The sequence below is a fragment of the Salvelinus fontinalis genome, chromosome 2 (genome assembly GCF_029448725.1).
Source record: "Salvelinus fontinalis isolate EN_2023a chromosome 2, ASM2944872v1, whole genome shotgun sequence".
Lineage (NCBI taxonomy): Eukaryota > Metazoa > Chordata > Actinopteri > Salmoniformes > Salmonidae > Salvelinus > Salvelinus fontinalis.
Window position 1 is genome coordinate 43,024,107 of NC_074666.1, and position 24,362 is coordinate 43,048,468.

The following is a 24,362-nucleotide window of genomic DNA, read 5'->3' on the forward strand; positions in this document are numbered from 1 at the left end:
TTGGAAGAAGGCGTCCTCTGTACGGGGGAGTTTTGTTAAGAGCTCTGGCGCTCGGTCTGAACATGAACACGCGTCGCTTGCGGTATGGTTTTGGAAGCATAAGGACCTTATCCTTCATATCAGCAAAAAATAAATAATAATAAAAAAGGTTAAATTGATACACGCCTTTATAGGGTTTGGGTTAGTGTTCCTATCTAATGTTTTTCATCCCCCCTGTGGCGAAACTCAAGCTCTGCGCCTGCTTGCACCTATCCAATCCTTTGATATCTATACAAGTGCCAGGTGGGGATAAAGGGCTAGAGGTTGACGTGAGATTGGACGAGACTCCTCGCCATACTGCTCCACTATCAACCACAGATAACAGGAAACATGTTTGTTTGCATGGTCACATTTCCCCTTAACAGTACATAAGCATCCCCTGTAATGCTGCATGGGCTGTTACACAGTCTAGATTTTTGTGTCTCATTCCTTAGTGACTGAATCATAGTTTCACACCAAAAGAATGACTTATTTCACTCTGTGCATTTCTGAACACAACTGATTGATTCATCACAATTCATGTAAAAGTCAGTGATGCAGGATGACAAGTTGTCATTTGCGACGGCATGTGTTAGTAGAATGCCCTTTCTAAGGCTTCACATAAATTCCTGGGGGAGGCATTGATCTGCCCAGAGAGCACGGGTGAAATGGTGGGAAAAACTGAAAAACGGTATGACACATAAGGCCAGCACCATATACATGTTTTTTTCTCATACAACAATAATACCAGAAAATGGTGAACAATTAACCCCATGGGTGGTGCCTCTTGTATTTGTAAAATATTTATGTAGAAAAGCAAAGAAAAAAGTTGTTGTTAAAAGAAAAAAGAAAATAATTGAAATGGTTTGATTTTAGTCACTTTGAAAGTAATTATAAAAATGGTCTATAAAATATATTCTGAATGGACAGTTGCATTAAATGACATTGATCCATTTGCTTAGAAATCACTCAAAAATGATTTTATAAAACACAAAACAATTTAAAAAAACAGTGGTCAGTAAACCTACTGCAAATTTCAACACCAAACATACCAGTACATTAGAAATAGTATTTATTTGTTCCAGTTTATGGAAAGCTTTAGAATGTCTACAATGACCAGAAGTGAGAAAGAAGTAGATGACAATACATTCTGGTTGTTGTGTCTGTGCTGGCAGATGTAAAAAGTGTACAGCATGATGATTGTGAGTACACAATGCTCTCAAATGGCCAGATGAAGGTGAACATTTGATAGTAACATAACATCTCTATGTGAAGATATCCACGATGAGGCATTCTGAGGTACTGAGTTGTCTCCGGCTTTTTTAAGAAGCCCGATAACACAATCCTATTATAGATAGAATTGAACATGACCCAAAAATCCAGAGAGCTATAAGGAAGACCAAATGAGGATGGAACAATATTTAGCAAAGTACATCTGAACAGTCCTTTGAACACTCGTATTGCATTTAGTGAGGCATAATGTTGAGAAAAGACGGATGGATGGCGTGGACTTAAATCATACAGAGGCTACACCAAAAGGGTTAACATTACTGCAGTTGAGTGCTTGTCAACTGACTTGTCAAGCAGTGTTGTACAAACATGTAAAACCTTTATAATGACGACCAATACTTTGACATATAGAACATAGCACTCGATGTCTAATTTTGTCCAGCATTAACACCCATGTACTCTGTACCAAGAACACCATGGGGTCATAATAATGAAATGTGTTTCAAATTTATGCCACATCAATTTGCCTTCTCATAAAATGGACGCTGGGGATGTAAGTTCATCTCATCTGATTATTCCCTGATGCATCAAAACAAATTCTTCTGACACAGTAATATCCATTACATACAGTATACGCACACACAAAAACAATGCATCTTTGCCAAATAACTATGACGCAGTCATTTTTCTAACAATGGCCCTACATCTAAAGGTTTACCTCATTTGATACCTTACTAAACTTTCAATGAAATTGCTATCTTTGTATGTCAAATACCAGTACAACACCAAGAAGGGTTTGTTTACTGCCCAAAGGTCTAACCACAATATACCATTTCAGGACGGTTCTACAATAGACTACAACATCATTTGTTGGTAAATAAGCAGGGTGCTCACAATGTGTGTGAAGCAAGGAGTTAACTCGCCACTTAAAGCACCACAGAATGTATTGACAATAGCACCAGTTGTTGTCATGATGGAATCACAAAGTCAATATGCTCCACTTATGGATCTCTAGAAAATGTTAGTGTCATGTACTGTCTCCACATTCCAGAGCGTCTTTATAGTCTGCTGCAACTTTACAAATCAAACCTTTGCAACTATTGAGAGTTAGAGGCAGACAAATATACATTACACAATAAACAATGTGGCTACGTTGGAAACTAAACAAAAATTGTTTTTCAAAGCAGCAGTGAAAATATGTACACATGCACTGTAAAAGACCATACTTGCACAGTCTGTTGACTAGAGGAATATAGATGACACATTGTTTGTACTCTGCTGCTATACAGAATGCAAAGGAGCACCTGCATGAAAACCATTGTACTCTTTCCAAAAGCCAATTGAGTCTAAGACAACATACAGGGTTCTTAAGCAGGCCAGCAGCAACATTTGGAGCTGGGGATCTGTGGTAGTCTTGGGAACTAACTGGTATAATGATGGACCTATTGTAGAGCCACATAGTCCTACATGATCCCCATTGGCCAAGCTAGCCATGTTAGCATATCCCAAGATCAACTTGACAGGAACGATTCATTGTGGGTAAAATTAAGTGAATAATTAAGTGAATAATTCATTCTGGTGCTTTCCAGTTATGCTTCAAGATGTAAAACTCTGTATCTTTATCGTAGTCTGTAATAAACTGATGACACTTGCACAATTTTTTTGTTATTTATTTTGTACAGAACTGAAATGGTTTGTCTCAAAGGCATTTATGAGTCAGTGGAATATAAATATTCTCTACTTGTATGATTCTGTTTTGCTAAAAAAAAGAAACAAATGGGTATAAAAAATAAAACAACAAAATAATACACAATGAAAACAATTAACCCCAAATGTAGATTCAACCATCCACTTTGGTACATAATACTATATTAATATTTTTGTATTCTATATTGGTTTGATTTCTAACATTAAATATTCAACTAATTTGTAGCTTTTAGAAGAATTCAGTCACTCACAGAGATCTATTGGTCTGCTTCATGTTACAATGTCCCACTGAAACAGACCGTACACTACTCAGTTCCTACTCACTCAGCCATATACTCGGTGTGCATCATATTCTCATATACAAAAAATATGACAAGGTATACTTTTTTAAAACATTATTTATACTGTGTGACAAAAGTGTATGCTTTCAGTTGCATCTTCTGTAGTCTTTTGAGTATTAGCACATTAGCACATTTGTGTTTACTTGTTTACTAGTAACCCACAAGGTATGATCGTATAATCGTATACCGTATATCTTGTTAGGCCTCGACTTGACTGTGTACAGTACTGTGCAGTGTCTTCAAATTCCTCATACTGTCATTTTCTTTGGGAGGCATAACGGTTTGGCATTTTGTTATACGGCTATGTTTTGGTTTTACAAAATGTAGTGTGGAACTCAGAGATTGGAGTATGGGAGAGCACCAGCAATATATATTTAAAACAACAACAAAGTGTGCTTTACCAGATGAAGTAAAATGACAAAAATAATTACTCAAATAACACAGTCCTTGAAAACGTGTGTTTTAGCACCAGATGTTCTTACTCTTCAGACTTATTTAATGAATTAGGCATACAACAAGTATCAAAAGACATAGCTTTACAATGCTCTCTAATGGTATCTGTTTTGCTATGAAGTAGTAACATCAATCCTTGGGGACAGTAAACCACAATTGCGCTCATATCTAAGTTCAAACCAACCAAGTACTAGAAGAAATAAGGACCGAACAAATCCTCTTCCATAGAGCAAACAATTATGATGACAGTTCCTGTTACATAGAGTGATGGTAACACTTTACTTGACACCCAGCGTCATAACACGTTTTGACACAGTCATAATCATGTCATACCGTATGTCATAACAGCTGACATAACTTGTCACCTGTTGTGACATATGCAGTATTGCATTATTTTATGACTGGTTATGACACCTACATAAGAGTGTCAAAACCCACAAAACCTATCACACAAGGCAAAACATTCCATTACACCATAGCCTACTTGTCAACAGTATGTTTATGTTATATTCAATTTTCCGAAATTGACCATATTAAATTATTGCAATTGCGCACAAATTGATGTCAGACCTGCACCTACCCCAATGCTCTGTTTTGCTGATGACTGGGATGAATGCAGGTTTCAGCATGACAAGACACCCTCTTTTTGACTGATGACTGACATAAGGGCATGTACGTGATAGGCCTATCTGGCTTATGACGGTCATAAAGTGTATTTTCTTATTCCAAGTAAAGTGACACAGGAGGGTCATAATGCTTCTTGACAGTGTCATAAAGGGCATTTTCTACAAGTTATTTAAAAGATTATGAAAAAAAAACATGACTGTTATGAATGAATTACAATAACAACAAAGGACTTAACAAACTTTCAAATAAAAGGAAACTTGTTGGCAGGGAAAAAACACATTTGAATAAATGTGGGTTATGACACTTATGTAGGTGTCATAACCAGCCATAAAATAATGTAATATGTGTCACAACAGGTGTAAATATATGGGTTATGACAGTGTTATGACAAGTTATGTCAGCTGTTATGACATAGTATGACATTGTTATGACCGTGTCATAACATGTTATGACGCTGGGTGTCAAGTAAAGTGTTACCAGAGTTATTTTACCAACCCAATATGACCGATATCAGACGACCTCTGAGAATGGTCCAGATACACCACAAAAATAGCTATTGCTAATGACAGACAGTATCATGTCATTAATAACTGTACAATTTTCAACTGTACAGTTCGGATGTGCGCCACTATATCATATTACAGCTTGTATATCTCCTTTGTGACTACAGTCATGTACACAAATGCCCCAAATATCTTTAAAAAAATAAAGGACAATCCCAGTTACACATGATTAAGTGGGTGAAATAATACACTGTATAATCAGATTACAGTCCTCTGTAGCTCAGTTGGTAGCGCATGGAGCTTGCAATGCCAGGATAGTGGGTTCGATTCCCGGGACCACACGTTTTTTTGTTTTTGACATGACTAAGCTTTGGATAAATGCGTCTGCTAAATGTAATATATTATATTATTATTATTATGATAGTCAAATCGGAGTGTATTCACACACAACACACAGAGCTTGGTTATTACATGTGATATTCAGTGCATTGTCTTGAAATTTCAAAAACTATATCTATATATTATTCTTAAAATATTTAGACTTCACTTTAACTTAAATAACTTATTTCAGCATTATAAATGGTACAATACATTCCACTGCTTTAGTCCGTGGCATGATTAGGCAGCAACTCGTTTTGTCTGAATCACTGAACTCATTATTAAAGCAAAAATATTAGGCAAGCATCATATTTTCGCCTAAGACAACCAATCATTGGTCCACATTCCCTTGAATGGGAAGTGACCCTATCCATTGTGATATACAATAGCAGGCTCTGCTTCAAATCCCAACTGTGGGAGAGGTGGGTCAATGTATGTGCTTTGATTGCATCTTAATGTAACAAAAAGCTATTATTTCATTCAAATGTTCAGGTCTGTCAGTTTTGTGATATCAAGATCCCTCTCCTGCGACAGAATTCCATACTCAATATCAAAAGCTGTCTTATATCCAGTGACTCAGTATATGGGCAAATGTATAATATTCCCAAAAATATTGATTATAATGACCTCTAAATGAGTGTTTGTTTTTACACATCCTCTCTTCTCTTACACACATATACATATATATATACACAAACACACACACATATATATATATATATATATATACATATATATATATATATACACACATATATATATACATTATATATATATATATTTTCAGTATCGTATATGCATTCTTTCTCTTTTCACAGCAACATTCAGACACTTCACCATGCAATGATCTCTCTGCTATACACTATGTACATGTTAATCCATATACATTGCACATTAAATTGTATATATTTGTATTTTCAAGAGGGACATTCTACTGCTCCCCTTCCCTCATGCTTTATATACAGTATATTCTTAATTTTAAACATCAAAAGAATTTGACTCTGTGGAAATCTCTTGGGAAGGCCATTAATGATTAAATGACTACATTCTGAAAAAAAGGAAATGGGGTTACTTGCCCTATCTGGATAATTATGGTCAATATTTAAACATTTTAAATGTTTTGAATGTTGGTGATTTTTTGTGTGCTTGCTGGAAGCAAAAACACTAATGTTATTCGACACTTTAGTTGTGTCATCTTTATTAACTTTGGAGAGGTTTCTACCATCTTCTCTACATTCAGCTAACATAGTAGCTGACTAAACTCAACTCCTTGGCGAAGGAAGTTTTTGATGAACTCCACTAACGGATTTGAGCACAGACCAGGATTTGTGGAATTCAGCTCTGATTACATTGATTTGCCCAGAGTCAATACTGAAACGCTTGCCTTATACCTATGTTTGTCCTCAGAAACTTCCCCTCACCATTGAGTTGAGTTTAGTCAGCTACTAACATAGCAGACACATGTACAGAAACAACAGAATATGACACACAGAGCCCTTGCTAGCCTTGCTAGCCTTAGGATATTCCACAAATATCTGCAAAAGGCCAGTTTGCATTTTCGTCTGATTTCTACATTATTCTGCTGGTACTTTAAGGGCCACAATGTATTGTAGAGTTACTGTGTAAATAATGCAACAATGTATCAATATATTTGCTGTGGTTCATGTTTCAACGTAGGCAAATGCCTAAAATGACCATGGTCATTCAATAGGTTTCTTTTGGCTGACAAAGTTTTTGACTGGGATGACGGTTTAATTCAGAGATAGAATTGTGCCATTTTAAATGGGACTTGGTTTCTCTCAGAAACAAAGCTAATTTTCAATAACATACACTAACGTTCAAAAGTTTGGGGTCACTTTGAAATGTAAATTTTTTTTGTCCATTAAAATAACATAAAATTGATCAGAAATACAGTGTAGGCATTGTTCATGTTGTAAATGACTATTGTAGCTGGAAATGGCTGATTTTTTAATGGAATTTCCACATAGGCGTACAGAGGCCCACTATCAGCAACCATCACGCCTGTGTTCCAAGGGCATGTTGTGTTAGCTAATCCAAGTTCATCATTTTAAAAGGCTAATTGATCAATAGAAAACCCTTTTGCAATTATGTTAGCACAGCTGAAAACTGTTGTTCTGATTAAAGAAGCAATAAAACTGACCTTCTTTAGACTAGATGGGTATCTGGAGCATCAGCATTTGTGGGTTCGATTACAGGCTTAAAATGGCCAAAAACAAAGAACTTTCTTCTGAAACTTGTCAGTCTATTCTTGTTCTGAGAAATGAAGGCTACGGCGCTAAGGGATCCGTAGCGCCAAGAAGTTCTTTAATCATAACAACCGTTTTCAACTGTGTAACATAATTAAAAAAAGGGTTTTCTAGGGATCAATTAGCCTTTTAAATGATAAACTTGGAGTAGCCAACACAGCGTGCCATTGGAACACAGGAGTGATGGTTGCTGATAATGGGCCTCTGTACGCCTATGTAGATATTCCATTTAAAAAATCTGCCGTTTCCAGCTACAATAGTCATTTACAACATTAACAATGTCTACACTGTATTTCTGATCAATTTGATGTTATTTTAATGGACAAAAAATTGTCTTTTCTTTCAAAAACAAGGACCTTTCTAAGTGACCCCAAACCTTTGAACAGTAGTGTGTGTCTTTTAACTTAAGTTAACTCACATTTAAGTGAGTTAGGCTAACAAAGAGCACAGGCTAACAAAGAGCACAGTCTAACAAAGAGCCCACAGAGTGTCCTATTTTCTTGCATGGAACAAAATGTTTTGTTTTTATTGTGAGTCCTAATTATTCACATGTCCCTCGGCCCTCACCAGCAACTAAATTCAGCACCAATACCAACGCTGTTATTTCACCAGAATGAATGACCTGCCCGGAGTAGTTCTCTGATACTGATGACAGTACTGTGACACTGTGACTGTTAGAAATACAGTCAATACTAAGTCAATGGGTGATCAAATCTGCCATAAGCTTCCAGTATCAAAACCACACAGCCCAACTAGACCTAACAAACTTGTCAAATTGTGATAATAATAAGGATTCATAGCCAGAATAGGAATTAAACTATAATAACATTCCCTTTGAAAGTATTACATTAAATAATAGCTTGGCCATTTTCACAACAAAAGCATCTTAAAACGAACATTGCATGTAGCATTAAATATTACATATTCTTACTAGAACTGGACAATAGTTGAGAGATGATACTCTTTAAAGTGTGAGTTACCTCGACAATTATATTAATTGTTCCTTATCTGAACCACTGCCAATTGCTTTGGCGCAAGTAGTCACCCTTGTGGAAAAAGTGTTCTACATAAATACGATTTTCATATATGAAATCCTAAATATTATGTAACTGCCTGCATATATTGCATATATTATAAATATATTTCATATTATAGAACATGTTCCTTGCATTTTGGATCTTCCTTTTGATATAATTCTTCTGACGGAGGGTTTGAAAATAAATGGCCGTGACATAATAAGCAGATACATATTTTCTTGTAAATCATTTGACATATTTCTGAATGCTACTGCCATAAAAAAACACCTTGATTTTGACTTCACGTGTAGAATTTGTGTTGAAATATCTACCTTTCAAACAGTTGAATTGATTAAAGCTTTACAGCTTCGATAAATCCAGTTGGATTAACACAAATTAAGGAAGATTTCAAGATCACCAGACTCAGAAGAGAATAGTATGCTATTATTGAAAGTATCATCCTATACTGACAACAGTGTCATTGTGTTTACAGGTGCAATGTTGGGGATTAACTGATTATTACAATATCCTGAGCCTGCTGTCTGCACCAAAGGTAACTCTCGGGTTCAGTTTAGCCACAAATTGGTATTAAACCAGCCAAGTCCTGTACTGTCAAATAAAAATCAAGAAATGGTGGCCATTTGACACAAAAAAAAGTCCAACCGAACACACTAACCTGGCTCCATAAAACCACAGTATAACTTTGATACGTTCCTCTTTAGCTAAGTTTTGTCTTCATTTAAATGTTTAAGGTACACGACTTGGCATCTAGCCCTCCACAATATGTAATATGTTTATGCTGTAAAATACATACGCAGACAAAGTATAAAAGTTCAACACACCAAAACATAAATTAAACATGAGCATTGTCATCCATGATTCAGACTCAATCTACACATCCTGCTTAAAAAGCACCAAGATGGATGTTGAAAGGCGTATGTACAGAGCATGTTGTTTAATGGTTATACTGCACCAACCTTAAAACATCAGCTATGATCAATTACAGTATCATTTCAGATTGGTGGTATAGCTGTCATTCCTCTGAAATTGCTCATCTCTCTGAAAGTAGCAATTCCACTTTCAGATTCAATGATCTTGTTAGCACCTGAAGTTGCAACTCTTAAGTGCCTTTATTGTACAGTATCAATAAGATACCCAATGAGAGACTTTGCTGGAAAGTATCGGCTTGCTGGAGATTTGTTAATATACACGAATCTAAGTGCTAGCTTTCCATAATTCAGAGACATTTCAAACCAACAGTGAACCAGACAGTTGAACCAAAACATATGAACAATAGGTCTCAAGTGCACAGCAGCACCTGTGTTCCTACATGTATGGGTGAAACCATTCCTAACACCCCTCTCCTTCTCTGACCATCACCAGATCACCCCCCCCCCCCCATTGTCATGACCCACATGGTTCAGCTTTAATGAGCCCAGATATGTCTATATTTACATGATAATGAAACATGTCGATTTATAAAAAAGAAGCACCCTTCGATGACAGAAAAACACATTTTAGAAAATAAAAACTTTAGCAGCTCTGCGTAGCCCTGTTATGCCACAAGACGCCCCTCCATTGATCTTTCTATAGGGGAATAGACAACATTAATACAAGCACATGAAGAGACAAAAATGCCAAGGCTACAAATACAGGAAATGGCCAACAAAGGCAGTTACTTTCATAAACAAATAGAAAAAAATAATGAAAAAAATTAACTAAACCGAAGCAGGCAACCAGAAGAAGCCCTATAAAGGCCATCATAAGCCTTTTGTTCATTGAATCAGGCCCTCCTAAAAGAATGAAAAAAAAAATACTATAGTATACTATGGCACAAAATCCTATCCTCCTCTCAGTACAGTACACGTTGTTTTTATTGATTAAGGAAGTTATAGTATTTTTGGCATTACTATAGTACTTTTTAAATAGGAGATGGAACCCTCATAACTACTACACAAGGCTACAAAGTGTGCTAGTAGAAGTGAAGATGGCATCAAATAAAGAGCAGTAAAAGCCAAGATTTTGCTCCAGTGCAAAATCCTTTCCCAGACAATGAGACACACCCAAAGTCCAACCTGAATAGTAACTAGGGCAGTAGCATGTGTTGTATAGAATGTGTGAGGTTGCATGTGTGTGGTTGCATGCCTTGAGTGGCATACAGTACAGTACACTTCTGTTTAAATGGAGCCTAATCCCAACTTAATCCCTTCCCCTCGCCCTATTCAAAATAGATCTATGAGCCCATGTGCTTAGTTTACGACAGATCTTCCCCACAGGGGGAATTACTGACCATTCCTTTATGGGGTCCTTTAAGTGATAATGAAATGGAATTTATGTTTATACAGAATAACTAAAATGTACAATCACCTTCTAAATGATTCCAAGAGAATGATTGATGGCGGAAACTGTATGTCCACAATATATCATTTCCTGTATGTAAAGCATAACATGCTCCATTTCCCTAATAGCCATTATGAACACCTCATTTATGGTGTGTCAAAAGACCCGAGACCAGATAGATTTTTGATTAGCATGATATCATTCTACAACTGTAAGTAGACCTACATCAACCCAAACATATTATGGTATATATATATTGTGACCAATTAGATTTTTTTTTACATTCAGAATTATTCAAATTGTGTGAAATTTGAACAAATAAAATGATTAAATAAGTCATAAGAATAATAAAAACATATGCCAGTACAGTTGTGTTCAGCTAGCTGAGGCTTGTCATTGCGGTGCCATGTCCTGTGCTCTGAGGTATATTTTGTAGGATGTAAGTGAGAACCTTGTGTGGATGGGATGAGTCTCTGGGAAGTGATAGAGGGCTGGTAGAGTGAGGCAGGTGAGGAGACTAGGGTGAGCAAGGTGCTGTAAACTGAGACCTAACTAGGCTTCATGGGCTGTTTTGACACTGGGGCCATGAGCTAAGCCTCTTCTGCAAACAACAAAGTAATACTGTAGTATAAAGATGAGATAGAAAATGAAAAGCTCAGGCAGATGGTTAGAAAATGTCTTTGAAAATAATAAATGGTGAAGCACACAGTATTGCTTTCCTCAAATTAAATGTTTTGCACTGGAGTAAAACTTTTGAAGACATTGGATAGCCACCGTTTTACTTTCAATTTCTTTAAAAAAAAAGTTAAATCATTGATTGATGCTGGGGAATGAGCAACATTTTAGACTGAGGGGTCATTTTCCAGGTGGGGTTTTGTGGCATGTTGGGGAAGAGTGTAACCTGACTCCCCCACAGGCTCAGAGGAAAGTGACATGGTCTGGGTCCATGTTGTCCATGCTGGCCAAAATGGCCTTCTGGTCTTCCCGGGGCGGGCGGCGGAACAGCAGAGCGGAGAAGCGGGCATACGGGTCCTGTCTGATGGGCCGTTTCTTCTTCTTGCGGAGGTAGAGAACTTCTTCGGGCTGGAGTACCTGAGAGGTGTAGTCCTGCTGGGTCTGAGAGGTGGAGACACCTGGAGAATGGGAGGGGGATAGCGACAGGCAGGTCAGAGGTGAGAGAGCCTTAGGTCAGGATAAGAGGGCAGAGGTAGAGAATAAGGGTCCTGGGTGCTATCGGACAGACATTGGGCGGGAAGGTAAGGAATGCAAAACACACAGGAAACAATGGGTCAGAAGACAGGGTGGTTGAGTTAGAAAATGAGCTCAGTTCCAATCCAGGGTAAATACTTTACACTGTACCACTCCCCATACCATACCACCATGTATGGTTATTTGTGCACAATACCCTTGGAAAGTGGACACTTATCTTAGGAGGGATCAACTAAGTTCATGAGTTGGAAATGAAACATGAATAAGTGAGACATTGAATTGTATGATTCAAAAGATAAATGCTGTTAACTGATCATCTACAGTCATTTGATACCGGTGTAAGTATTACTATAATTTCTGTCATGATTATGGAGAAAGTTGGTGTCAAAGTTAGGTTTCTGGAGAACTGCAGAACTGATTAGGGAACTACCTTGGTGTTCCCACCACTACGGCAGAGTAGTAGAGATGAGGAAAGTATCACACCATACTACCTTATCACACCATAGTGACGTGCCGCTGAGTAGATAGCATAGTTTGATGCATATATGTAATCTGATTGACGCCTGTGAAAGAGGAAGTCCTTGATAATCCTGTTGTGATCAAGTCTCTCAAAACATTGATGGCAATTGAAAACACATTTGAGTCTGCCAGACACAATATCTGTCAAATGTGTGGTATGCCTCAAAATGTACATGTTAATCAACCAGTGTCTTGCGTCAGGCCCACACATCCACAATGTCAGAGGCCTCACCTGTTTTTCTTCTGGACTTGGAGTTGTTGTTGTTGACCACCATCATCTTCTTGGCCTTTTTAATACGTTGGTATCTCAGTGCATCAAACCTCTCGGACCCCGCAGGGGCACTCGGCGCACCTCGATGACTTCTGAACAAAAAAAAGGAGGAGAACACATGTAACCCTGAGGAACTTCTGTTTAGTGGGCCTTTCCTTCTACATGAGGCTCTAAAAGTTCAAGAACCAAACCTGCTGAAGTCAGCTTCACTTTACCTAAAGTTTGGAGCAATGTGACACACCTGAGGTTTTTGACTGAACTAGCTAATAGTTTGGTCAAACAAAATCAAGAGGAATGTTTGTGTGACTTGAATCTACAGTGTTACTGTATTTTACACAATCTGTTCTATGATCTGTTGAATCTGAAAATAACAGGTGCACATTTGTGAAAGAATATTGCAATTTGTAGAACATGAATGAGTATTCTCAGCCATCTCTTTTGTCTGCAGTCTTCATATCCAGATAGTGAGGCACTTTGAAAACGGCAGCCCACAGACTCTGCCACAAACACAACAGGTTATCACAAAGTACAGAAAACAAATAGCCTCACAAAGGGGCTGTCCTCCAGCTGTGGCTGCAGAGAGAAATTGAAGGCTGTTAGTGGAGGGGGAAATCACAGCTGAGCGACAAAGCATCATCAATATGTATTCATAGACGTGGATACTGTCTACAATGGGCTTCACCATGCTGACAGGGGGAGAGATGGCGGGAGGGGAAATGGCTACTTGGGAACAGTCACATAACGAAAGGTAAGTCAAAACCAAAACTAAGCACTCGGACAACAAATGTAACAAGAGTTTATTCAGATACTTGTTCTTAAAAATAAAATAATGAATAGCAATATTTAGCGATGGCATGCATGGCAGTTTGCACATGGAACAGGACTTTAAAGGGGAATACTGTGAAAAGCACTTCATAGGGCTGTGGTGTGGACCTAAAAATTCTACTTTCCACACAATATCAAAGAAGTGCATCAACAGTTTTGGAAGGACACTTGCTTCACCTGGTCGTGAGAACTGTTCTGTAGTCCAAACTTACAAGTGTAATTATGTTATTTGCGTACTTTGTTTCATACTGACTGGAGCGAAGCGAGTTCAGATGGCTAATCACATAAAATATTTCCTAAGAGTATAGGTCCAAAATATTTTCATTTGGCGTCATCATACAAAAACACCTCGAGTAAGAAAGGATAATATGTCTCCTGCTTGAGAGGAATGCTAAGAATTACTACGCTAAAAAGGACCTAACAGAGTGCCCACTGCCATAAGACCAGATGAGAGAGTTATACTACTACACTCTTAGAAAAAAGGTGCTATCTACAACCTAAAAGGGTTATTTGGCTGTCCACATAGGGGAACCCTATGAATAACCCTATTTGGTTCCAGATAGAACCATTTTAGTTCCAGGTAGAACCCTTTTGGATTCCGTGAAGAACCCTTTCCACAGAGGGTTCTACATGGATCCCAAAAGGTTTCTATCTGAAACTAAAAACAGTTCTAGCTGGAGCCAAAAAGGGTTCTCCTTTTGGAACCCTTTTTTCTAAGTGTGTACTGCCTGGACAACCTATCATATACACTTGGGTAGGCTTAGAAAAGGGATGTGACAATTGTCATCATATTTGTCAGATAAATATTGTTTTCCTCTGATATCTACGACTCATTCTTACTGAAGACACAAAAGTAGGAACATAAAAGAAGGATAAGTGCAGGTAAGCTGCCAAGGTAACACCATCATTACATCATAATGCTTCTATCGTCAAAAGAACAGACAAACACTTTGTCTGCGGCTTGCTTGTGCAAGGACTTTCTTGCACCTTTCCTGTGTACATGTCAGCTGTCATGGCAGTAAATCAAAACGATCCTCATCGAAAAATGACAAGTTAGCATACACCTCTCAAGCATGAAGTTGTGTCAGGGATACGTGTCTAATCTCCAAATCAATTGTCATAAAAGGTGACATATGCATACTTATGTCAGAATGCATACATTATTGAATACTGCAGAACTCAAAATGCATAGCTACTTTGAAAAAAAGGAAAATAAAAACGGAAATGAACTGGAGTAACAAACTTAACAAAGCAAGACCCAATGACTCGTATTCCCCTTTAAAGGACGAGGTGATTCAAAGCCCCACCTGCTGCCCCCCCCCTTTCAGACATGGATCCAACCCTTACCTATTGTGGTGTAGAGGACCTGGTCACAACAACGCTGCCCAGATAGCTGAGATCAATAAAAAACAAAGCAGGTAAGACTCCAGGAGCCATCAAGAACGACCAACTGCCCCTAATCAATAATGATGGAGACATTGCAACACATGAAAGCGGACAGATCCCTGCAACACACTTCGCCCAACAAGCCTCCCCTGGCAGTCAGACCTGGGGGTGTCCTGGGGGCAATGGAGGGGTGGGGTTGGGGTGAAAGGTTCAGGGAAGAGGCGGTTCATGCAGTCAGGTTACTAAGGATGATGATGGGCCCCCCTGAGCCTGCTGAGATGGACTCTCCTAAAAGCACCCTCTGCATTATAAATAAGGAGTCCTAAAAGGCCTAAGAGTTAGACACAGCAATGGCGTTTGTTTTGTCTGAGAGTCAATTGGGATGCACATATGGGATTCCTCCTGTTGGGTGAAAGCAGGGTAAAGCATGAAACAAATGGAAAACCAGGGATCCTGTGGTGAAGTCTCTCATATTCCAGGCTTTTAGGGGCTTGTATCAAACAAACTGCACAATGCATTTGAAATGGTTTAGATAATAATGGCATTTTCTCCAAAGACTTACTATAGCCCTGAAAGGTCTGTAAGGTCATCTGTGAAGCAAAACATGTATCTTCTCAGGTCACAAAATATTTGTTCCACCAAGACCGAATTTAGAGGAAAATGTGCAAATCGTGATTTGTTAAAAGACAAGTTTGGTACAGTACTTGCTTCACAGATTCCATGGATGGATATTTGAAAGTTGATTTCTGATATGAAAAGCAGCGTTAATCGATTTGAGAATGACAGAACTCCTAAGCCCATCAAATAAATCTATACAGCAAAATGCCATTGCTATAAATAATGTAAGAGTCCCCGGTCAATTTGTCGTCAAGAACTCGATCCCTTGATGAAATCATATCTCAAGTCTAAAAACAAGAAGCAATCGATCTTTACTTAAAATATGCTTACATTGATATAAAGTCCAACCCCAATTTGACCCTAATTACCCCAATTGTCCTGACAAGTGCATTTAGTAGAACCATAATGGTCCTCAATGTCCCTGTGTTCAGAACACAAAGCAACCTAACAATTTAAATAAATGTATACTAGCGCAGATAAGTAAATCCCTCCCTGAAGGCCTAGTGCACCTACCCTGAAGCTGACAACTGGGGTGGAGAGGGCTCACACGGAAGGACCTCCTCCTCAGTTCTCCTCTGGGATGGCATCTGCCCAAACATGTTGCTGCTTTCCACAGGGGGTGATGGGGACTGGGACGGGTAGCTTGTGGCGGAGGTGGCAAAGGCCATGTGGGAGCGGTAGCTGGGACTTGCCCTTCTGCTACCCTGGCCATGGGCGGGAGAGGACGAGGGAGAGGACCTCCAGGAGAAGCTGGCTGAAGAGGGGGGAAGCAGGGTAATCTCAGACATCTCTGGAGGTATGGAGGGCTGGACGATGCTGGGTCGGGGACGGGGTCGCACTACAATCTCTGGGGAGCCCTCGTGGGAACTAAGGGGATTCTGGGTGAGGGGCGAGAGGCGGGAAGGTTGGAGAACCATGATGCTAGGCTCCATCCTATGAGCCTGCCTGGGGCTGAGCCGGGGGGTGGGCTCGAACCACCGGGTGTCCAAGCTACTGAATGTGCTAGGGCCACCCATGTGGGCTGCTGGGTCGAGGTAAGGCAAAACTGGCACACCCATACCGTGGCTTGTGTGTCTTAGCTGCCCTAGACTCTGTGCCTCTTGCATAGCTAAACGCTTGGCTGGAAGGCCCCGAAGCTTGACCGTGCTGGGAGACTTGCCTGGACGGCTCTTTGGGGCCTCAAGCTGCAGGACACCGGGGTATGAGGGCACCTGGAGGGAGGAGGGCTGGAAAGCAGCAGGGGGAAGAACATGGGGAGGAGGAAAGAAGGGTTCCCGGTGGAGATGCAAAGGGTGGTGGGGTGGAAAAATGAAGTGGGGCCCTTCCAGACTCGCAAAGGGGAAATTGGGTCTGTGCCAGATCTCCGGGGAGCGAGAGGAAGAGGTGAGCGTCAGGGGAAGAGGGAAGCTTGAGACGCCATAATGTAGAATATCTCCTTCCCCCATCTCCTCAGGGATGCGGGGGTGACCAAAGGGCCCTTCGGGGTGGTAAGGGGGGGATGACATGACAGAGCTCAGAGGGCTTGTGTCAGGCATGTAGAAAGGGGGTGGAGGCTCGGGTTCCCCAGGGCTGCTAAGGTAACCGTAGAAGTGACCGTGGCCATGGGAGAAGGCTCTGTGGTGCAGGGAGCCTTGGATCTGCCCCGTGGCCTGGAGCCGACTGCTCTCCATGATGGTCATACCTTCCATGGGCCTCTGGAAGCGGGGGCTGTAGGCCGGTGGTTGCAGGTAAGACTCCTGGCTGGAGATTGGGGAGATCTGGTGAGGTCGAAGGGTTGCCATGACAGGGGGCATGGGCCCGGGATCATCGTTCTCCTCGTCCGACTGGCGGAATTCGGGATAGAGGTCCGACTCTTCGACAAAGGGGAAGCCCTCGATTCGCCTGGGCTTGATGGACATCATCTCCATGTCGCTGGGGTCCATGACGAAGCGTCCGTCGGGGCCTCGGCTGATCAGCTCGATGGGTGTGGTTGCCTCCGCTTCGTACTTGGAGACACTGTACTTTTTGCTTGTTATTGCTCGCTTGGTTTTCTTGTACAGGGAGAGTTCTTCCTTCTTCGCAGGACTCTGAGGGATTTTCTTCATGCTCATGCCATGGCCGTCCTCTGAACCCTCCGATGGTGGTTCCATGGAACGCATACTCTCCGGACTCACCTTACCAGAGGAGGACCTGAGAAACAATGGAAAGACAGAAGGCCAGTCAAGGTTTGCTCAACGACCTCCTTCAACTTGACTCGGCAAACACCCAAACTAAGCCCATCAGTAGATGCTTTTACTGTCAGGCATCATTTTAGCTGAAAATTACGATCAAATATATTAAATAAAGTCTCCAGTAAGAGATGACAAGCCAATCATCCACAAAAAAAGGCTTTTCAAAGAGCCATGCTTTAGGTAACAAAATACATATCAGATTATGTGCAGTTACAAGTTTAGTTTGAGCCTGAAGTTCAATTGGGGATTTCAGGCACTGCTACCATGCACCAATGATTTGATCTGACAAAGCAGGGATTGGATGTTTATCATTTGGTTATGAATAGAGGATGGATATGGAGGGACCATGTGCAGCAGCAACTTTAGGGTTTTGGACTGCTCTCCTCTGCAACGTCATACATTACTTGATATGCAGACACTATTGAGTTATACTGTAGGTTCATGGTCTTGGTAGGGAGTCAGATGATACACTGAGTAAAGTCACCTTGGTGTACATGGTTAACAGACTATGTTGTCTATTAACATTCCATTTGCTCAACTGCATCACTTGAACAGCTCACAAGGAGACTGTGCTGATCACGAATCATGTCTGATTGAGTAATACATTTCCATTGTACAGTATATTTTTCTCAGTCATGGCAGTGCAATTGATGTGAAGTCAGTCACAATAATAAAGTGTATTTCAGTGGAAAAACAATGCTTAATGTGTTTTCAGTATAACCTGAAATTTCCATTGACTTTTCATAAACCTATGATAGAGCCAACCAGAGGCAATGACTAACATGCCCTCACCCCATCCACACATTCCCATTGCCCAGACACCGTCATCCTTAGGACTCAGGTGACCATCTTTAGCAGTGGGCATCCGTCCCTTTTTCCATCCTTTTTTCTGGAAAAGTCTTGTCATTACTCCAACTTCCCTGGACCACATACTCTCGAGCCTCATTCTCACTATATGTATTTGTGGTGGCTATATTTACATGTTATCTGCATTTCAAATTGTGCTTTGAATATAAGGCAAACCTTTCAGAATATCAACTTAGAATACAGTCAATTCTAAGGTCATCATTGTAGAAATCAGACTATGTATTTTATTAGTATGGGTTTAATTCATTTGGAAGAAATGTGAAATACCATTTAGTCAAGAGAGTATTTATGTTACACCAAGAAATTAGGAATAACAAGCATTTTCCAGAAAACAAGAGAGCAAAATCAAGACGTTTTAATAATACTTTATTCTGAGTACCAAAATACAATGCAAGGCTGAGGCTTTTTAGTATTTCACTAAGGCTTAGCTGTGCTTGTAATGGCTGCGGTGGCAATGGAGAGGCTGAGTTTCCAAGGCAACTGACAGCCGATGACCCGTATTGAAAAACAATGACGTTCCCGCTCTCTGCTACGTATGGAAAGCTGCAGGAGGCACCGTCTGCCGTGGTGCTCTTCAAGTAGTGACACAAGCAAACACATCTGCCTCCACTGGACACAGAGCACACCCACATTCAAGACGCTTCCAGCTAAATATTCAATATCTACTACTCATGTGGTTCATAATATCTAAAACTAGATCCACAAGTTCAATACATAGAAAATAGCTCTTAGAAGCAATGTTATCTATACACATATTTCAGTCTAGATAGAACTCGTCACAGCTATAAAATGTTATACTGTACGCTGGCTTGTTTATTTCTTTCTATAAAAATCACTTTTTGGCATTTGCTGAATGTGCCATTTTTCATGGTAAGATTTTCACCGCTCAAATTATTATGAGACAAAGATGTATTCACACTGGTTATAGAATGAATTTTAGCAGTAAAGCAGATGAGGACAATACATGCATGTAAAAGTGACAACCTCATGAGGGTTCTCTTGATCATCTCTGGTTTGAATACAATGCTGTAAAATTACAGGTGCTTACGAATAAAACAGTATACCTCTAGTATGTTACTGTATGTTCTGTACTGTGCCATGAGCTTGTATACAGTACCATGAGCACCATTTGGCACCATCGCTGTATGCTTACTATTACACATACACTACTAAACTTAACATTAAATACTCTACTTTTCAAGGAATCTAACAGAATAGCTGAGAGTAAAACAGCAAAGCATAGAAAAGAGGGCAACTTTTCTACAAGGATGTGACAACGTAACTGCCAGGAGAAAATCAGGTGTGCAGGGGTGGGGTCGTCACAAAGAGATTCAGGGGCTGCTTGGCTGCAAACAATCTGGAAGGACACAAGGTACATTCAGCTAAGACTTTTTGTGACATACCAACCTGAGGGAGATTTCTACAGTATGTTGTCCGTTCTGCCTCAAAAATAGTTATTGTTAATGACAACAAAGGAACAGTGAAAAAACTTGCTTGTCTGAAGATGAGACAAACTAGTGAGACCACAGCGAAATGACCTGGGATTAAATATTTATGTTAGAACTGACATACACTGAGTGTACAAAACATTATGAACACCTGCTCTGTCCAAGACATAGAATGACCAGGTGAAAGCAATGATCCCTTATTGATGTATCTTGTTAAATCCACTTCAATCAGTGTATATGAAGGCGAGGAGACAGGTTAAAGAAGGGTTTTTAAGCCTTGAGACAGTTGAGACATGGATTGGGTATGTGCGCCATTCAGAGGGTGAATGGGCAAGGAAAAAGATTTAAGTCCCTTTGAACAGGGTATGGTAGTAGGTGCCAGGTGCACCGGTTTGTGTCAAGAACTGCAATGCTGCTGGGTTTTTCACACTCAACAGTTTCCCGTGTGTATCAAGAATGGCCCACTACCCGAAGGACATCTAGCCAACTTGACACAACCGTGGGAAGCATTGGAGTCAACATGGGCCAGCATCTCTGTAGAATGCTTTTGACACCTTGTAGAGTCAATCCCCCGACGAATCGAGGCTGTTCTGAGGGCAGAGGGGGGATGCAAATCAATATTAGGAAGCTGTTCTTAATGTTTTGTACACTCAGTGTATAACCACTATGTATTGTGTGACTACGTACTGCTGACAGCCACATGAACATGTCCAAAAGTCTCAAATTTATGCTGTAAAAAGAATAATTTATGTACTTTGGTAACACTTTACTGAAAACATGCATGTTTGTTATAAGCATGTATGAACCTTTGTCTTATCATACGCTTATAATATGTCTAGCTATGAAAGGAGTCCTATGATGCATTATAAGAGCATAATGCATTACACCTGCACGGTTTAAGTAAATTGTTACCGGTACTGAATGATGACATTTTTATGGAAACATATTTGCTATGTTTAAAGTCACAATCTGTAACATTCATTCCCAGTCAAAAGTGCTGTCCTTGCATTTGTTTGTAAACTGTGTGGGTGGGTCTTGGCAAATGTAACTGCCACAGAGTTATTTGAATGATGTGTGGTTTTGGAGCCGGATAGCCCAGACTTCAAATAACTCTGGGAGTAATTTGCACTTTTGACAGGGAAAGAAAGTTACAGATAATGGGGCAGTAATAACACATTGTCATAATTCGTGAATAACTGTCAGCTTCTCTTGAATATCGATCTCGCCGATGTTATCAATAAATGTTAGATGTCATCAATAAACCAAATCAACTGCTTTCCAGTTGTTGTACACCAGACCTGTTCCCTTTGTATAGCCATGCCATATGGTGACTTCCAAATACATCCCAGACTTAAAATGCCATTTGTCCACCTGTGCTAGGTTTTAAACAGGTCGGGCCGGTAGCATGGCACAGGAGGGCAGTTAGGGGTGGGGCGTGAGAAGAAGCAGCAGCAGCCCGACCAATGAACCCCACAAGATGGGAAGAGAGAGAGGAAGATTCTGGTATGTGCGCCCAGTGGAAACCTTTAATGGGACGAGGTTGGCTGTCGACTCAAATTATAGGCAAAATGGGATTTTGGATCATTCTCAACACTGGAGTGGTTTCATCTTACATGTACAGCATGGCGGTCAACATCGGGGGCAATTTTTACCATCTCTGGAAAACTGAATACATTGCCTCCTGTGCAACGTTGAATCAGGCACTTTTATTAATTCAGTATTTATATTGACTGTAGGTACACCACATACCGTGGCTTATATGTCAATTAGAGTTTGGAGCAGTCTGATCGCGAGTCAGATGCCTTTTTTTCCCTGAATCTGAAAATCCTTGTCAGTCCCAGCTAACATTGCGCTACATTTGTGCACAGCTCAGGGGACACCATTAATCGTACTTGTTTAAATTGCTATTTGATAAATTTCGGGGGAAAATCTGAGATATCGGGATCTAGGGCTTTCATCCCAATTTGAATGTATTTAAATTCAGCTAAACAGGTTTCTCAAAGAAGGGCACTTTGTACCCGACAATGCTGTACACACGTCACCCCCAGCTGTACACCTAAGACTATGACATCTCTGGAGACTATAAAACACTATGACCCCAGGTAGGTTGTTTAGTGCATATCTTTTTACAGCTGTAATTTTTCAATCATTTTGCATCTCCTGTGAGTGGACCGCGAGGGTGCTTAGGGCCCCAATTGCTCGAACCGGCGTGTGACCGTGCCCAGCACATGAAGCATGCGGCCAAGCCAGCCAGCAGCATACTGACTGAGGGGCGGGCTGAACAAGGTGCAGGTAGCCACACTCACTGAGGGCTGGAGGGCGGGGGCCGGTAGCTGCTGGCGTCTTGCCCCTCGCAGTAGGGCTCTATGCCGGGCAAGGGGCTAAGAGGAGTCCTGCGGTGGGAAAAACAACAGAGACGGGAAGAGAAGGAAGAGAAAGAGGGGAGAAGAGGGAGGAGGAGGAATGCTGTCAATGAGGCTCCAGAGCTTCCACATGTCCAAACACAGAAAGAGAGAGAAGAAAGAGGAGGGAAAGAGAGAAAGAGAAACAGAGAGGGACAGAGAGTGTGAGAGAGTCCAAAATAAAAGGCTGGGTAGGGAGAGAAAGATGGAGAGAGATACAAAGACAGAGAAAGGGGAAGTAAGAGAGAGTCAGAGAAACAGGGGCATGAGGAAGATACTAAGAAAAGGAAGGAGAACGATGGCGAGAAGCTGAGTCAGAGAAAAAGGGTGTAAGCAAGACAGAGAAAGGGGAGGAGAGGACAGAGAGAAATATAGAGCAAGAGCCAGAAACAAAGAGAGGGGAAAAGAGAAGACAGGGAAGGAGCGAGAGATACAAGAAGAGATTTGGCCGGTGCACGTCTGACAAGTTTATTATCTCCATTTATTAGGCACAATCATACAGCGTACAATTAGAAACCCACACATGACAGGAAGAAATACTGAGTACTGTGGAAGTCATGCATTTCAGAGGGAACGGGGGTATCCCTACCCTCTGTCTGGCTTTGGTAGCAGCACATGCACACCTTTGTTCTTATGACTTCTGGGAGACATTCCCCTTTTGTACTTTCAACCCTAAACCTATCGGCAGTTAATAGTTCATATTGGTGGGATGGAGAGTAAGCAAAAGAGTATATTTAACTGATTAAGAGCAAGTTGAAAGGATACAGCTGTTACGTTAAAATCAGCATGGTGTGTACATGTAACTGCCGACACAATTTACTAGTTAGTAGTAGGAGTTAGTTTAGTCATTGATTTAACTGTAGAACAGACACATACGATAAAGTGGTACCAAAAACATATCAGCAATTTCTTAGTTGCATGTCTTTGCACCTATGCTCTATTCTTAGAGTCAGAAGAGGTTAACATCACTTTTAGTGCAAGACCGTTGGGAGGCTCTGTCATTGAAGTACGTTCTATTACTCTAACGTGATATGTAGTGAGCTGGAGTGCAATTGGCTTGGGTCAACATTTACAGAAACGAATAATGACAGCTTGGCCTCCATGTAAAAATGTGGTATTGGATAAAAATACCACACTGAAAACAATACATTTATCATGGATGTTTTTGAACTTCTGTTCCCTATTTGCTCTGACTATGTTCAAGTCTTACATGGTTCAACGGTGACAAAAGAGATTTGGAGGATAACGTTCAAGTGCATAACCATAGTCAGTCAATGTAAACTCCTTCACTTTCACTTTATTGACAAGTGGTTGGAAAGTATGCAATGTTGTTGATGATGAGTACTGCATATTGCAAAACTAATAGGATCATCCAATACAAGAGAGTGCTGCTGCTTGACACGGTGTGTAAATCATATCCAAAAGTCATCAAAGGCTGCAGTTATTAGAACTGGGAGAAGAAAACAGACAAAAAAGAGGGGTTATAATTAAATAATAATTCATTCAAGAATAAGAGATAAAAAAAATGAATTAGGCTCAGTCAGCAGTTTGTCCATTGTTCTTTTGAAGTGTGAGGAAAAGTTGAAAAAACTCTCCATGATAACATTGATAAGTAAACCGTTTTAGTGTACCATGGTAAACTGCTGAGCAGAGTAACGTTAGTGCCTGCCACAGAAGCATGGGTAGTAAAGCCAGGTGGAAAGAAGCATGAGGGAGGCCCCTGGGTC

At 40.4% G+C, this 24,362-nt stretch overlaps 1 protein-coding gene across 5 annotated transcripts in view; it reads right to left on the reverse strand.

Moving 5' to 3' along the window:
* Positions 1–7,319: 7,319 nt before the first annotated feature.
* The window catches only part of igsf9bb (immunoglobulin superfamily, member 9Bb), a 177,752-nt gene continuing 160,709 nt past the window's right edge, over positions 7,320–24,362 (reverse strand). For 2 of the 5 annotated variants that reach the window (XM_055875748.1, XM_055875747.1), the window contains exons 18-21: positions 22,540–22,626; positions 16,222–17,877; positions 12,841–12,971; positions 7,320–12,013 (exon numbers count right to left, since the gene is read on the reverse strand). In XM_055875748.1, the coding sequence (XP_055731723.1) occupies positions 11,799–12,013; positions 12,841–12,971; positions 16,222–17,877; positions 22,540–22,626 (2,089 nt within the window). In that variant the 3' untranslated portion in view covers positions 7,320–11,798. Of the gene's footprint in view, positions 12,014–12,840; positions 12,972–15,051; positions 15,098–16,221; positions 17,878–22,539; positions 22,627–24,362 lie in introns of those variants that run through there. The other 3 variants (XM_055875750.1, XM_055875749.1, XM_055875751.1) reach the window with 2 other exon arrangements.